The sequence below is a fragment of the Vulpes lagopus genome, chromosome 12, assembly GCF_018345385.1.
Source record: "Vulpes lagopus strain Blue_001 chromosome 12, ASM1834538v1, whole genome shotgun sequence".
Classification (NCBI taxonomy): domain Eukaryota; kingdom Metazoa; phylum Chordata; class Mammalia; order Carnivora; family Canidae; genus Vulpes; species Vulpes lagopus.
The window spans coordinates 40,598,589-40,614,366 of NC_054835.1; the positions used below are offsets into that span (position 1 = coordinate 40,598,589).

General features: G+C 53.4%; 2 protein-coding genes across 4 annotated transcripts in view; one reads left to right on the forward strand and one right to left on the reverse strand.

The window, feature by feature from the left end:
- Positions 1–1,346: 1,346 nt before the first annotated feature.
- LOC121473301 (2',3'-cyclic nucleotide 3' phosphodiesterase) lies at positions 1,347–8,546 on the forward strand. Of its 2 annotated transcripts, none has more exons than XM_041725473.1 (4): positions 1,347–1,501; positions 2,629–3,298; positions 5,521–5,660; positions 7,062–8,546. In XM_041725473.1, exons 1-4 carry the CDS (start codon positions 1,499–1,501, stop codon positions 7,509–7,511), a joined length of 1,263 nt encoding a protein of 420 aa, XP_041581407.1. In that variant the 5' UTR covers positions 1,347–1,498; the 3' UTR covers positions 7,512–8,546. The 2 variants fall into 2 exon arrangements, with proteins under 2 accessions (XP_041581407.1, XP_041581408.1); XM_041725474.1 differs by lacking the exon at positions 1,347–1,501 and adding an exon at positions 1,706–1,872.
- A 1,309-nt stretch (positions 8,547–9,855) lies between these two features.
- DNAJC7 (DnaJ heat shock protein family (Hsp40) member C7) overlaps positions 9,856–15,778 on the reverse strand; it is a 30,234-nt gene continuing 24,311 nt past the window's right edge. For both annotated transcript variants that reach the window (XM_041725471.1, XM_041725472.1), the window contains exons 10-14: positions 13,455–13,528; positions 12,884–13,030; positions 12,528–12,680; positions 10,531–10,593; positions 9,856–10,123 (exon numbers count right to left, since the gene is read on the reverse strand). In XM_041725471.1, coding sequence (XP_041581405.1) covers positions 10,086–10,123; positions 10,531–10,593; positions 12,528–12,680; positions 12,884–13,030; positions 13,455–13,528 — 475 coding nt within the window. In that variant the 3' untranslated portion in view covers positions 9,856–10,085. The remainder of the gene's footprint in view (positions 10,124–10,530; positions 10,594–12,527; positions 12,681–12,883; positions 13,031–13,454; positions 13,529–15,778) is intronic.

Genomic DNA, 15,778 nt, shown 5'->3' on the forward strand with positions numbered 1-15,778 from the left:
GCCTGACCTGAAGTGTGATCAAGGTGGGAAATGTGGTCCTCTTCCCCAGGCCTGTCCAAGGACCTCATGGAACAAATGAGAGGGGTGCTAAGAAGAAAGTTGTTCAGGATGATGAAGTCAACAGGTTAGCTCCAAGGAACCAGGTTAGCTTAAAGAGGGGAAGAAAAGGAAAGAAAAGGGATCCCTGGGTGGCCCAGCGGTTTGGCGCCTGCCTTTGGCCCAGGGCGCGATCCTGGAGACCCGGGATGGAATCCCACATCGGGCTCCGGGTGCATGGAGCCTGTTTCTCCCTCCGCCTGTGTCTCTGCCTCTCTCTCTCTCTCTCTGTGACTATCATAAATAATTTTAAAAAAAAATTTAAAAAAAAAAAAAGGAAAGAAAAGCCTGGGAGTGGAGGCATGTGTGCACAACCACTGGCCATCGCTTCATCTTGCTGAGTGTCTGCTGTGGTCAGGGCACGGTGGGGGGCTTTATGGAAGAAATGATGATGGGACAACACGCTGAAGCCTGGAAGGCCCAGTGACAGGAATGCTGGCACTCACAGGGGCATTGTGCTCCAGCAGCCCAGAGGAAGAAAGCTCCTGTCCCAGAAGAGGGAGCATCCGCAGTGGGAGTGGCGGCTAGACCCTTCCTGCGGCACCTCGGGCGGTACAGTCAAGTAAATGGGCTCCGCAAGCAAGTGGGTTTCGTCCTCTGCAGAATGGGTATCTACCTCCGGGGTTGGTGGGGGGCTCCTATGGGTGCTTAGCACAGCACCTGGTACGCGGGACGCTCTCCAAAATCCAACCGACCTTTCGGTGGCTTCGCAGAGGAGGTGGTGGCTCAACAGGTGCCGCAGAGGATGAGCTAGGATTTTACTACATTATTCATCTGTCCATCCCGGCTACTCCATCTTCAGTCCCTGGAAGGAAGGGTTAGGACAAGTTCGTTGCCTCGCTAGGGACCGGGCTCCGACTAACAGGCGAGTGAGGCATGTCAGATGCACGGTTTCCCGGGGCACCAGGAAACTCAATAAGCAACATATAACGTGCTTTTAACGTAATTTTGTAAAAGACACCACGCAAAAAACCCCATGATGAATATCAAAATTTTAAATAAAGACAGGATCTGACCTTGCATGACCCCGCCTCCCTGGCCCCATCCCAGCCCCGACGCGGGGCGGGAGAAATGGGGCCGCCCGGGTCTTGTCTAGAGCTCCCAGGGAACTCTGCGGGGCTCGCTCGCTGCCGGGGCGGGACACGCCCCCCGCCCCCCCCGCCCCCCCACCCGCGCGCGCCCAGGGCCAGGTCAGTTTCGGGTTTCGATTCGCCGCGCCTGCGCCGAGGGGCCCGCGCCCGCCCCGCCCCCGCCCCGCCGCGCGCCCCGCCCCCGCCCCCGGGCTATGTAAGGCGGCCCCGCGGGGGGTCGCACCACCGCTGGGCTCCGTGTCCCTCCGCGCAGGCGGGCGGCCCCGGAGAGCTAGTGCCTGCCGAGGAGGCCGCGGCGGCGCCCCCTCATCATGGTGAGCGGGGTGAGCGGGGTGAGCGGGGCAGGCGGCGGGCCGGGGAAGCACCCCCACGGAAGACGGGAGTTCGGGGGGATTTCGGGAGGAAGTGGCATATGCAAATGAGGACCCGAGGTTCCGGAGCTGAGCTCTGGCTCTCCGGGGTGTCGGGTGCCGCCTGAGGTAGGGGAGGCCCGGGCGGAGCGGGGAGCGGGCACGGCCGCTGGAGGAGGGCAGGGCCGGGCGCCCGGGAGCTCGGCCCGCCGGGTCCGGGGCGGGGTAGGGCGGGGGGGGCGGGCACCCCTCGCCGCCCCCCGCGCCAGGGCCCCGTCGGAGAGAAGCCAGCGCGGCGCTCCGCGTGCTGCCGGGAGGAGCGCTTCCCGCAACAGGTGTGGTCACCTAGGGCGGGAGAGCACGTGGCTCCGAGAGGTGCCGCGGACACACAGCAAAGCGGTGGGGCGGAGCGGGACGCAGGTGCCCTGGGCCGCCCGGGCCTGGGGCAGGCACAAAGACCACGACTTTGTGGGGGGCCGGGGGCGGAGGAGGAGGTGGCAGGCGTGGTGAATGAGGCCCTTTGTCCGGCGCTCTCCCGCCCTGCCCCCCACCAGCCCTTCTGTGGGACCATTGTCCCCCCCCCATCCCAGACAAGAGAGTATTATCTGTCCCTGCCCTTGTTGGGGGAGGGGAGGCAGTCTTTGGGTAACCCTCCTCCACCCCCACCGTCCTCTGCACACCCAGAGCCCAGGCAGCTGTGGCTTTGCCCAGATGTAGCAGCCCCACCTCCAAAGAGGTCATCCTTAATAGGTGCCAAGAATATAAAGTTAGGGTCCCCTCCCAGAACCACAGGCATGCGCTTGCAGCGCACTTTCCCTTGAGAGGTGGCAGCAGTGGGGGACCCTTGAAGCTACAGCTCTGAGCAGGGGCAGTTCAGAGTTTAGGAAGGCTCCCAGGAGGTCTCCCCTCCCTCCTATGCGACCAGGAGCAGCTGGCGGCCACACAGGACAGAGGAGAGGGTCGGCTTGGGAAGCGCCCACAGCTCCGGGGGCGCCTATAATTCAGGGCTGGGAGGCCGGAGTCAAGGGGGAACACTGGTGGGGTGGCCCCGAGTGAGCTGGCTGACACCTGCCCATTCCCTCCTCACACAGAACAGAAGCTTCTCCCGAAAGAGCCACACGTTCCTGCCCAAGATCTTCTTCCGCAAAATGTCATCCTCGGGGGCCAAGGACAAGCCTGAGCTGCAGTTTCCTTTCCTGCAGGATGAGGAGACGGTGGCCACGCTGCAAGAGTGCAAGACGCTCTTCATCTTGCGCGGCCTGCCGGGGAGCGGCAAGTCCACCCTGGCCCGCGTCATCGTGGACAGGTACCGAGATGGCACCAAGATGGTGTCCGCCGACGCTTACAAGATCACCCCCGGCGCGCGAGGAGACTTCTCTGAGGAGTACAAGCGGCTGGACGAGGACCTGGCTGCCTACTGCCGCCGGGACGTCCGGGTCCTGGTGCTGGATGACACCAACCACGAGCGGGAGCGGCTGGAGCAGCTCTTCGAGCTGGCCGACCAGTACCAGTACCAGGTGGTGCTGGTGGAGCCCAAGACGGCGTGGCGGCTGGACTGCGCCCAGCTCAAGGAGAAGAACCAGTGGCAGCTGTCGGCCGACGAGCTCAAGAAGCTGAAGCCGGGGCTGGAGAAGGACTTCCTGCCGCTCTACTTCGGCTGGTTCCTGACCAAGAAGAGTTCCGAGAGCCTCCGCAAAGCCGGCCAGGCCTTCCTGGAGGAGCTGGGGAATCACAAGGCCTTCAAGAAGGAGCTGCGACACTGTAGGTGGTGGGGCCGGGGCCCGGGGAGGGCACAGAGGGTCGGCCTCATCCCTAAGCCCCCCTCGTCTGTGCGCCCGGGACTGGCCGTTCTCACAGCGTGGCCAGCAGGTGGAGGCCCACCTGGGGCGAGGCAGAGGTGCCTCACGGTGGAGGTGGAGGCGCAGGGGGACGTGGGGAGAGGTGCTTCCCAGGGCCCCCCTCCTCCGCGCCACCCTGCCCCGCTGGATGGAGAGCACTGTCTCTGGGGTCAGGGGGGAAAACACATTCCTGGCATCACAGGAAGCGTGTCCATGTTTCATACAACCTGAGAGGAAGAACCTGGTGCCGTGTGTCTAGCTTGTGTTTAGCCCAGAGCCATCTTTCTGAAATGAAGTATTCCAGAGGGGCACCCAGCCGGCCTAGTGGGTAGAGCCTGATCTTGGGGTTGTCAGTTCCAGCCCCATGTCAGGCATAAAGATTAGTTTAAAAAATAATAAACTTAATGGGCATCTGGGTGGCTTAATCCAACTCTTGGCTTTGGCTCAGGTCATGATCTTGGGATGGTGAGATGGACCTCTGCGTGGGGCTCCGTGTTGGGTGTGGAGCATGCTTAAGATTCTCTCTCCTCTTCCTCCACCATTCCCTACCTCGCTCTCTTAAAATAATTAATTAAAATAACTTAAAAAAAATTCCACAGAATCTTAAGCTGCAAAATAGTCAGAGCTAGGAGTATTGGGACTTCCCTGGGTATGGGTCCCAGGTCTCAGACTGCCAGTGCACCTCCTGTGGCCTCCTACAGCTCCAGAGAACAGCTTCTCACCTGGTCCAGGTCCCTCATTTTCAGATGGGAAAACACTGAGAAGGGGTATGGGATCTGCCCAGGGCCACAGCGAGAGCCTGGACGAGAGCCCTGGACGCTGTCAACTCTAGCAGGGCCCTCCCCAAATTGGGTTGGACCTCTCCTGACAAGGGCAGTTTGAGCCAGTGAATAGGGTAGGTTTGGGATAAGGTTTGGTGGCCTTTCCTGTCCTATAGTGGTCTCTTAGGGGTATGTCATCCACTAATCCATCTATTCCTTTAACAAATTTTAGATTATCCTCCTACTTGCAGTATCCCCACCCGTATTCCTGTGTGGCTCAGGGGCAAAATTTGTGCCTGGATATGTGCTCAGAGAACTCTTGTTGGCCACTAAAGCTGGAATGCTGGGAAACCAGGGAGCTGTGACTCCTGCAGTGACATTGTCCAGGCGTGAGCCCTGTACCTGGAATTTCTTGGCAGAAAAGCACCCTACAGGCAGGGCTTCGGGTTAGAGCTGGTGGCTCTGCCTTGTGGGGTGACTGCCTTTTGAAGCTGCCTTTACCATTAAAAATTGCAACCCTTTCCTGCCTAGGACACAACAGGAGAAATGTAATGGGCGTGCTCTCAGAGCACTCTCCCTCCGCCGTGGAGGGTGAGTGACATCCTCCTAGGGACTCAACTCTGAGAGTAAAGAGGACAAATCTAGTGACTCAAACTGGCCACAGGCCTGGAGCCAGGCAGTTGAAGTCATGGATACTTCAAGTCTCGCCATGTAGTATCCTCTCGTTATATTCCAAGACCCTTCCTACTCTGGGCCCTTGGTAGGCTCTCAGCCCACCAGACAGGCTTGAAAGGTACGTGTCACAGTGACTGGGTAACTTCTCGTCCTGTTAGGCCTGAGTGAAAGAGGGCACTCCTAGGTTCCCCCGGGGACCCTGGGAACATGGGTGTGTGGTCACCCTAATGGTACTTGACTGACAGATAAGTGTCGGTCACCTGCCCCAGGCCAAAGGACTTGTAAGTGGGCTGGAATGTCACTTCCTGACTCCTTCCATCCTACCACGATGGCTCCAACAGCTTTAGGCCTTTCTACCCCATTTTTCATGACTCGCTTCCCTCTTCTAGATATGTAGCTAATAAAGCTGAAATTCCCTTGGCCTGAGCTGCCTATTCTCTGGGTTACGAGTGCCTTAGTTCTCAAGTCTGGAAAAGAGGTGTAAAAATCTACAAGTCGTGAAACCAGGGAATTGAGAGGCCTTTTCGTAACTCTGATGTGGCTGTTGGTTTGACCAACTAATGAAGGAGTGAATTATGGTGGATTGCTGGAGAACTCAGGCTTGATGTCCAGTTTTTTTTTCCTTGGAGTCCCCGTTGTCTTGGTGAGTGGTATTGGGCTGGTAGCCCTTGCTCTCCTGCCCTGACGGCCCTACTCTCTCCCCCTGCAGTTGTCTCTGGGGATGAGCCCAGAGAGAAGATTGAGCTGGTCACCTACTTTGGGAAGAGACCCCCAGGCGTGCTGCACTGCACAACCAAGTTCTGTGACTACGGGAAGGCTGCCGGGGCAGACGAGTATGCCCAGCAGGATGTGAGTGCTCCCCGGGGACACCTGGCTGAGGTGGGGCGAGGGCAGGGTCTTCTGGAGATGGGGGCTGGCTCACGGCAGGGCCCAGACACAAGACAGCCTCCCAGGAAAAAATGGCATCTCCTGCTCCAGCTCGCCCCTCCATAGGCTCTGCTGTGCAGATGGTCAGCTGCCCTTTCTACCCGCCACCGCCCCCAGTACTGCCACCAGCCTGTGCATTCGCCCCCAAGGCCTCCCCACCAGTGCCTTTCACATCCGCAGACGGAGGACGGGCAGCAGGCTCCTGCTCTGGCCTCTCCAAGCCTGTGTTGAGTTCCCCTGGGAACCTGGTGCTCTGAGGTCCCTGTCCCCGGGTCCCAGGCCTAGCCTTGCCTTGGAGTAGGAAGCCTTGGAGTGAGGCTTCTTGGCTTCGGGGTGCCACGCTTTTCCCTCCCACTCAGCCGTTCTCTCCTGCCTGCCGCCTCTGATGCACGCTCCTTAAGCAGCAGGCATGTAGCCTGGGTGCCCACTGGTCTCCAGCTTTCCGGGGTGTGGCCTTCTCAGCCAGGCCTTCCTCCAGCTCTCTACCTGTCTCCCCCACTTGTCTGCTAGGTTAATGCAGGGCCGTTTTATTGATTGTTCATTGGTTTCCCCCACTTGCATTTTTTAGTTTGTCTTTATTGTAGTATTCATGGCACCTAGCGTAGCTGCATGAGGGACTATGTAACACTGGCCGCTACCATCTCAACCATCCGTGTGCCCAGCAGTACTTTTTAAGCACCTGTTAGGCACCCGGCACAAGGGATTGTGAGCAAAAATAGAGACACTTTTATGGTTGGTTGGGAGAGATGGTCTTTCTCAGAAAATCAGATTTAATTGGATCTGATTAGTGTGAGCTGATGTAAACCAAGGTGTACAAGGTGGATTTTGATCAGAGGCACTTATTTCTGACCTCAGCTTGTCGTCTGGGATATTGCCTGGGCTCTATGGTGGCTTTTACCAGGCTGAGCTGAGTAGTAATGACAGTAGCACTTGTCACATGCCTGTCACTGTTCTAGAATCTTCACCCAGACACTCATTTCATCCAGACACTGGGGTAGGTTCTAGTATTACCCCTGTGTAATGAGCCAATGCAGAGAGGTTAAGTGGCTTGCTCGGAGCCCTGCAGCTAGTAGGTGGGGAGCCAGGATGAGTTCAGGAAGCCTGGCTTTCAGCTCCCGGTGTCCAGCACCATTGGCACCTCCACTTTCTCACATCAGCCTGACGGGGGCAGCAGAAAGATGTCCTCTCACAACACAGGCTGTACGCAGCTTTTACTGGAGCATTCTACTCAGTGGTGTCCACCTCTGCTAAGCCCACTCTTGGTCAACTGTCTGCTCCAGGGGCTACCACTTCTAGCTTAGGGCTGTCATTCTGTCCCTGCAGGTGGTGAAGAAGTCTTACTGCAAGGCCTTCACGCTGACCATCACTGCCCTCTTTGTGACGCCCAAGACTGCTGGAGCCCGGGTGGAGCTGAGCGAGCAGGAGCTGCCATTGTGGCCAAATGACGTGGACAAGCTGTCCCCTTCTGACAGCCTGCCCCGGGGAAGCCGGGCTCACATCACCCTCGGCTGTGCGGGTGACGTGGAGCCCGTGCAGACGGGCATTGACCTCCTGGAGATTGTGCGGCAGGAGAAGGGGGGCAGCCGAGGTGAGGAGGTGGGTGAGCTAAACCGGGGCAAACTCTACTCCTTGGGCAATGGGCGCTGGCTGCTGAGCCTGGCCAAGAAGCTAGAGGTCAGGGCCATCTTCACAGGGTACTACGGGAAGGGCAAACCTGTGCCCACGCACGGCAGCCGCAAGGGAGGCGCCTTGCAGTCCTGCACCATCATCTGAGTGTTCTCGCCACTGTCAGCACCCCCGGTCTAGAAGAAAAGCGGGGGGAGAGGGAAGCATGCCTTCTGCTTGATCTTTAGGAAATTTTTTTTTTTTTTTTTTTTTTACTCAAAGTTAACCTTTCCATAACTTTTTAAAAACTTGTAGCTTCTCCTCCCCACCCTTGTCCCCTCTTAACACCCAAGCTTTCAACATTAGAGGGGTGTGGGGGAGCGCCATTCAGGAACCCAGAGCGAAGCTGACAAGGCTGAGCCAGCCTGGGCCTGGAGCCGCAGCCACAACCCCAAGCCCTGCTGCCTGTCCCAGGTGCCCCTGCCCCAAGCTGGCTAGCGCAGAGAGATGCCCCAGAGCTGCATGTCCCCACAGGGTGGTCACTGCGGCCATGGGAACTGGAGAGGGTGGGAGGGATCCCTGGGCTTTGACCCCAGATCTTAATCATTACAGCCCCATGTAGGCTGGGGCTTCTTACCAGGGTAGAAAAGAGAGGGGGGGGGGTTCAACCCACCTTTAGTCCTAAGTGCCTGTCCCCTCCTCCTCCACACTATAACTAGGGAATAGTTTGACAAGTAGGGAAGAAAAGAGAAGAATAAGCAACAGCCACATCCCAGTTGGCTGTTGGTCTCGCCCCAGGCAGGGGACAGGCTGGCCATCCTGTGCAGTGGTGTGGCTGTGTCATCGGGATGGGAAGATGGAGGCCAGAGCAAGTACCTCGGTGGGAAAGCTCCCATCTTGCTGTCTGCCAGGTCCAGCTTGCCTCCTCCACAGGGGGCCAGCGGGTGGGGACCAAGCGCCAACAGAGTGGCCCTCTGGCTGGTGAGGGCCACGCCCCAGCTAGTGCCTCTGGGAAGGGGTTTTTAACATTGGTACATGTGCTGTGGTTTCTGGGGTGCCTTCCACTGCCCCCTGCTCAGTAACAGGGCCTTGCTAATCGGGTTGTCACTGGACGAAAGTGCTTGAGATTTAAGTTACTATCCTGGCTTTGCCCAACCTCAGTGACTTGTAAGACTGACCGTGAAATAAACTGTGTTAATCCTGGCCGTGTGCAGTCTCTCTCACCCTTCTGTGCCCAGCTCAGTCTTCCCTGGGGCCAGGGCTGGTGTATCAGGACTGGCTTTGTCCCGCAGCTTGGGGCCATCGGTCCTGTCTCCCCTCTGCTGGCTGGGCACAGCTGTGGTGAGCTTGGGCAGCTGAACAGTGTTGGCTTTCATGAGGCAGCAGAAAGGAGAGCGGCTGATCTTAGATGCACACAAAGTGGGGGGTGTCTGGGTCTGAGGGACGTGGAGCAGAGCCTGTCGTCCCCCATTAACTGAGGCAAGAGACCCACAGGTGTGCCAGTCCCAAACAATCAGAGGGACTGCTCAGCTAGACCCACGGTGCTGGTCTGGGTTTCCACCAGTTCTCTAGGGAAGGCCATCCTCAGGAGTGTCGTACAGGCCAATGGGGGAGCTTCTCAGGCCTAACTCAGTCATCCTATCGCCGTGGCCTTGGTGCTGGTGGAGGAAGACTGGAAAGAATGGGGTTGGGGGTGGGGGGGTGGGGTCAGAAGGAAGAGAAGCATAAGTTACCTATTTGGTCCATAGTCCTTTCCCAGCCATCTCTGCTACCGAAGTACTAAAATTCTGAGCGTCAGTCTAAGTCTCAAATCTCTCTGCCTGGAACTCCTCCAAAAAGATCACTTGCCACGACCACTACACTTGACTTGAACAGCAGGACACTAGTCACTGCTTTCTCCCCCAACTCCTCTCCCACACAGAAGGGACAGCAGTGGAGAAGGTGAAGGGTATCTCCTAAGAATGCAACCATGTGAGCTTCAGGTCTGTGCCTGGACCCCTGCGCCCAGGAGCTGTGTGTCCCACCTGGAAAGGGTCAGGGAGGCAGGATTTTGTCTCCATCCCCATGTCCCTTAGCCTGCACTGGCAACAGGACCACGAGGGCCTGTGTAAACGTCCTCAGTCTGGGTCAGCTCAGCCTGAGCATACCCAGCCACGCTCCATGTGTGCTTTGGACACACGCAGCTTCTGGTGAGCGGTGCTGGCCCTTACCATCAGATAACCTATGACTGAGCATTCTCAGGTCTGCTCAGCACTCAGGCTGAATAGGCCTGGGAGAGGTGGCCAGCATCCCCCAGCCATGATGCCCCAGGTGCCCACACCCCTCATGGGCCAGGTGCAGAGCCTACAATCCATGTCCGTACCAACTCCGTGCTGGGGGCTCAGCTCTGGCCTACCAACTCTGGAGTGACACAAAGCAGCTGCCAGAGCAAAGTGCCAGAAAGGGTCAAAACATTTTATTCTCTTAATTTTTTTTCTTTTTTAATAAAGTTAAACAGTAAAACAAAAATTCACAAGCTGCCTCCCTGTCCACCCCCCACCCCTCTCCCCTCCCCTCCCCGCAGTCTTCCGCGCTGGCTCCCTTCCTTCCCCCCACTCACACAGACACAGGGGTATCCAACTAAGAAAACGCAACTGCTCTAAGGACGGGGAGACGAGATGAAGGGAGGAGGTGAGCTGTGCCCACGTTCAAGGTTACACTGAGCAAGTCTGCACTTTCTGGGTTCCGGATGGTTTCCTTTCATTAGCCAAATTGAAAAAAGAAATTCCCTGGACCAGATGCTGTAAGGCAAAAGAAGGGCTTGTTAGTTGGCTCTGCGTGGAAAGATCACTGCTCGTTTTCAAGGGCTGCTTCGAACTCCAACAGAAAAACTGCCAGCCTAGGCTCTGGGGTGTCGGGAGCATATGAGCACAGCTCGTGTGTAGCTTCTAACCTTCACTCTTGCAGAGAAGCCCTGGCACTCGACAGCTTTGAGATGCCTTCCCAGCCCTGCAGAGGTGTGGCACTAACAGTCCCAAGGTATGGTGTGCCCAGGAGCCTCCCTGCCTCCATGCTCAACAGCACCTGAGTGGATCGGTACCCTGCTAGATGGGCCTCGCTGACTCTCAAAGAGCTACTATACCTGAGGGGGGAGTCACATTATGGGCCTGTGATCTGGGGAACTCCCGAGAGTGGGAGGCATACCCACCTTCAAAGCTGAAGCCCCCAGGACCGCCAAAGAATGCCTTGAAGATATTGTTTGCGTCAAAATCTATGGAGTAGAGCAAGAGACAGGGAAGGGACAAAAAGTTGGAAAAAGTTAGACATGTCTGAAGAGGAACTTATGATGTGCATCCTTTACCAAAACCTGACTGTGGGTGGGCATATCTGCCCCCACGTTCCATGCTTAACGCTGCTCGATTCCACTTGTAGGACACATTCCCTCCTTCCCAGCTCGGGCCGGAATGAAAGCTTTCTTTGCTTCAACCTCCTCTGCTGGACCTTCATCACAACTGGGATGGCATTTGCACTTACTGACATGAGACACCCCATTCTGTCTGTCTATAATGCTGGGGCTGCTACTGAAAGGGTGAAAATCTAGAAACTAAACTAAATATAGGAATACTAACACTAAATATAGGAATAAGATCTAAGGTTTACAGTATTCATTTGATTCCATGCAATGTCTAGACAGTATGACAGGAAAAAAAAAAGCCATGGTTTATTAAGCACCTACCAGGTGCCAATCATGGTGGGTACTCTGCATACCTTACATCATCCCCAATTATACTCAACAAAACCAGACAAAGGAACTTAAGTAACTTGCTCAAGATCATGTGGCCAGTGAAGGCAGCAGAAGCAAACATTCCAGCTCTGGCCGGTCTCCAGTGCTGTGGCCTAGTGATAAGGCCACAGCAGGTCTGCTGTCCCCACCTCCACCTGACTTCCTAAGCCACAGAGGATTTATCTCCACCAGTTGGTGCAACAGGCACATTGTATCCAAAATTAAATTCTTCCTTGCCTGTGTATCTGCTCATCTTGAGTCCCCTAGTTCAATGACCAGCTCCATCAAGTCAGCCACCCAAAGCCACTCAGCTTCATCCTTCCCTTCTTCCAATATGTCAGCAACCATCTCCTGCCACGTCTCCCATTGTGGCCTCCAATCCTGTCCTACCCATTTGTGCTTTCCTCCATCTCCCCCTTCACCGCACCAAACCACCTCTTCATTGCCATCATAAATATACTTTTGGAGCCAAACTCTGGTTCGGAGCTCCCTACTTAGAACTCTTCAATAGTTTTTTTTTTTTTTTTTTCTTCTTCAATAGTTTTTGACTGCTTATTGCTCCTCTCAACTGCTGGGCAGAGCAATGTTTACTACTGGTAAACCTAGGTTTTTAAAGCACACACACACCCTGAACCAGAGAGAGAAGGACTATCTAGGATCATCAATCCTATTTTAAATTCCAATAGATTTTCTTAATGGAGGAGAAAGGCTGGCATTGGAGACAGTGGTCTGAGAACCACTGCATAGTTCCTATCCTTTCATCTCCAACGGAGCTCACGACGAGCAGCAACACTGACAGCTAGCTATGCTTTATTTCATTTTAAGTCTTTGGGGGAAACTGAACTCTGTGAAGCCTGCCAGGAATGGGTGACAAACGTAAATATCAGTCAGCATATGCCCTGCAGTGGGCAGAAACTTCCAGTCCATAGGAAAAGGCTCATATTCCCTATTCAAGCTGCTAAGGCCTTCTGGTGGGGGAGAGGAGTTATCCGGCTACTTTGGGGCCTCATGTCTCACCTTCTCCTGCCTTAGGCACCCTCTATCCTCTCATACTCAGCCCCTCGCAGCTCCCTGAAGGTATTCTTTCTGCACTGCCAAGCCTTCCCCTTCCTAGGGCTCACCTCCTGAGTACCCACTCTGCACCCTGGGTTGTGACTCCATATCCAGGGGTCAGAGGTGGCCTGTGAGTCTGGGTGCAAAGCCCAAGACTGGGTTCTCGGAGCTCAGAGACCTGGTTGACTTACCTTTATCTCTAGCACCCATCACAGTACCTCACACATCACAGGTATTCATCCAGGGTGGGTTTTACACATCACTCTGCCTCAATGGTTGTTATACAGACTTCCCTCTGGAGTGTCTTTAGAAAAACTGTAACAATCCACAGCTGTCAGGCTCATCCTAGGCTGCCCCAAACAACTCACCGCCCATATTCATGCCTTCCTCATCTAGGTCCTGTCCACTGTCATAGCGAGTCTTTTTCTTGGGATCAGAGAGGATGGTAAAAGCTTCTCCAACTTCCTTGAACTTTTTCTCCTCTTCCTTCTGAACTTCGGCACTGGCTCCACTGTGCCGATCTAAAGGGGGAGGAGTACGGGAAGAACTGAGTCCCAAGAAAACAAAATTTTAGAATCTGGCATTTCCAGAGTTTGGAGAGTATGGAAGTTAGCAACATCTCATTCCCAGCCAGAGAGCCAGAAACTTTTATTCTAGCCTGAGTTTGGCAGGGCCGGCCCCGTTTGTTCTTCCCAAGTCTGCTCACCACACACACTCTATCTACCTGGATGGTGCATCAAGGCCCGTTTTCGGTAAGCTTTCTTGATTTCATCCTCAGAGGCATTCTTGTCCACTCCCAGAATTTTGTAGTAATCTTTCCTCTTACTCTTCTTCAGTTCCAGCTGTGCATTTTTGAGGAGCTGTTTGTGTTCTAGAAGGAGACATCGAGAGTCAATGGATAAATCTGACTCTGGTTTCCCTTACCAGGCCCTAACCCAGATGCCTTGCCATCAGAAACCTTGTTAACCATACCAGGCACGTTTATGGTTGGTGTTATGGTGTTTTCTTCTGAAAACTAAAAACAAAACAACAAAAAAACCTACTCATATTTCAGTTCCTCACATTAGCCTAATTATACAGAAAAGGAAGGGAAAGTGACAGAGAGGATTAATGGCCAGAAAAGAAGGGCCCTATCCTGGCACTTGGCACCTCTGTTCACTTCTTTCCTGGCCAGTGGTTAAATAAGCTCCAGGTATATCTCTGATCCCCGAATCAAACATTCCTGTGTCCAGTTTTAAGGGCCTAAGAGTAAGACCTCACAGTTCCCTGAGAAACATGCTCTCAAACCACTTTACCTTTTGTTTTCTCCGTCTGATATACTTTTTCATAGTCCCGCACTGCTTCTTCATACTGTTCTGTGTCCATGTAACTGAAAAGGAAATACAAGGCAGGACAGCAACATGAATAGCAATGGCCTTCAGTATTGCTCTGGTAGAAGAGGCACAGCTCAAGCGAGAGACACACTTTTGGTTGAAATGTTTAATTAAACAGGAGTCCTTAAGCTAGCTGTGAGAAAAAATTAACTACCAATTCCTCAAGGTAAAAAAGAGAGAGATCTCATGCCACTTGCACCCACCAGCAAAGTGATACTCTGGGCAGAAAGCAACCAACAGGAGAAGGTTCCTTCTGATTTCACAGAGCCCTCAAGAGGCATCTGAAAAGGCACCTACTTGAACGATTACTTGGGACTGAAATGCAAAAAAAAAAAAAAAAAAAAAAAAAAAAAAGATCAAGTGAGAGCAATGGATATGGAAAAGCTCTGAAACCTGTAGTGCCATAGAACATGCAAGACCAGCTCCAATCCAGAGTAGAGGTGGGATTAGTGAGCCACTAAAAGGACAAGTTCCAGGTGATGGCTGCTGGCAAATGTTCCTACTGAGTCTAATCAATCTGAGAGATGCAGGTAAATGAGAGAAAAGGAGACTCTAAACACATGCTTGCTCCTATTTCAATAGTGCAGAAGAAAAGGGCTGGTCCAAGAGGAGAAGAATCTAGCCTGACAGACTTTTTAAGACCTTTTAAGACCAGACCTTTTAAGACCACCTCTTCCACAGAAGCAAAGTGGCATTTTTCACATCCTGATAAGATCTCTGACACCAAGACTGGCCTACCTCTTACACAGACTGTGGTAGAATTCCTGAGCCAGACCACATCAGCTGGGGAGCAGGGGTGACCGTGCAGCGCAGCTAGCCACTGCACAACAGAGACCAAATGTACTGTGCTGCCACTACACCAACCCACCTACACAAACATCAGAGCCCCACCAGGCTTAGAGGCCGGGGCAAGGCAGTGCTACTGACGTGGCTGGCAAGACAGGAGCCCAACTGCTTCAGCATCTCTAATTTTCTGGCAACACCATGATTTACAACTTTCATTAAAAAATAGTGAAAAAAACCAGTGCCCTGAAGACACTGCACAAATGCTACCAGGAGCTCAGAGATGAAGCTATAATATACAGGATGAAAAATAATATAAGTTGATGGCCCCAGGCTGTGGGATGATCAGATAAGCAGCCTTAATGACCCTGCCATGCCCTTTTGGAATGTATTAAACAAGCTTATATTATAGTGACTTTTCATTTTTACTTAACATGTTTTTAAAATTCATGGAGAGGGGATCCCTGGGTGGCTCAGTGGTTTAGCGCCTGCCTTTGGCCCAGGGTGCGATCCTGGAGTCCTGGGATCGAGTCCCACGTCAGGCTCCCGGCATGGAGCCGGTTTCTCTCTCCTCCTGTGTCTCTGCCTCTCTCCCTCTCTGGGTCTCTCATGAATAAATAAAATCTTAAAAAAAATAAAAATAAATCTTAAAAAAAAATAAAATAAAATTCAAGGAGATATTTACATTTAAATTTTTTTTCTGTTGTACACCTGAAACACTAGAACACTGTATGTCAAGTATATGCCTAATTAGTATATTTTTAAGTTGAAGAAAAAGTAGAGAAGCACAGCTTCAGGGAAAATGGGAAACTCCAGCCCAAGACAGGAAATGTAGCAAAGATCTGGCATCTCCCCAACTTTAAGGGTAAGTTGAGGCAGACCAGGGCAGGAGTCAGGCCTCTGGTGAGGCTTTGGTCTGAACTAATCACTACTTTGTGTCAATCCCAGCTATGTGAGAACAACTGATGTGCCCAACTGCGCCATAAAGTGCATGCTGTCCCCTGTGGTGGGATCTCAAAGAGAGAGCCACTCAGAGAACATTGTTTCTTCCATAAAGATAAGAATTTGTCTGATTAAAGCCATATTGATTTTTCCTTATTGAACATGTGTAAAGGTATAATTATCTACCCCATTATCTTCCCCAAAAGTCAAGAATTTCTCCTCACCCATACCCTGTTCTAAAACTAGAGTGTCCCTTGAGTTGACATAGTGTCATGTACCTAGCCATCTCTGCCCCACCAGGCACTTAGGGGATTCTCTTTGTTGGCTATTACAGATAACACCACAGTAAACTTATATATAGCATTTTGTATCTGTTAAAACGAGTCTTTAGCTGGGTCGGAGGGTATGTGTTGTCTTCCAAAGCTTCCATGTTTGCCAGTGATTTGCAAACAAGAGGTGACTGACAGCTGGTCTCACAGAGTCTATAATACAATTCTGTGGATGTCTCTCATGGACTTACT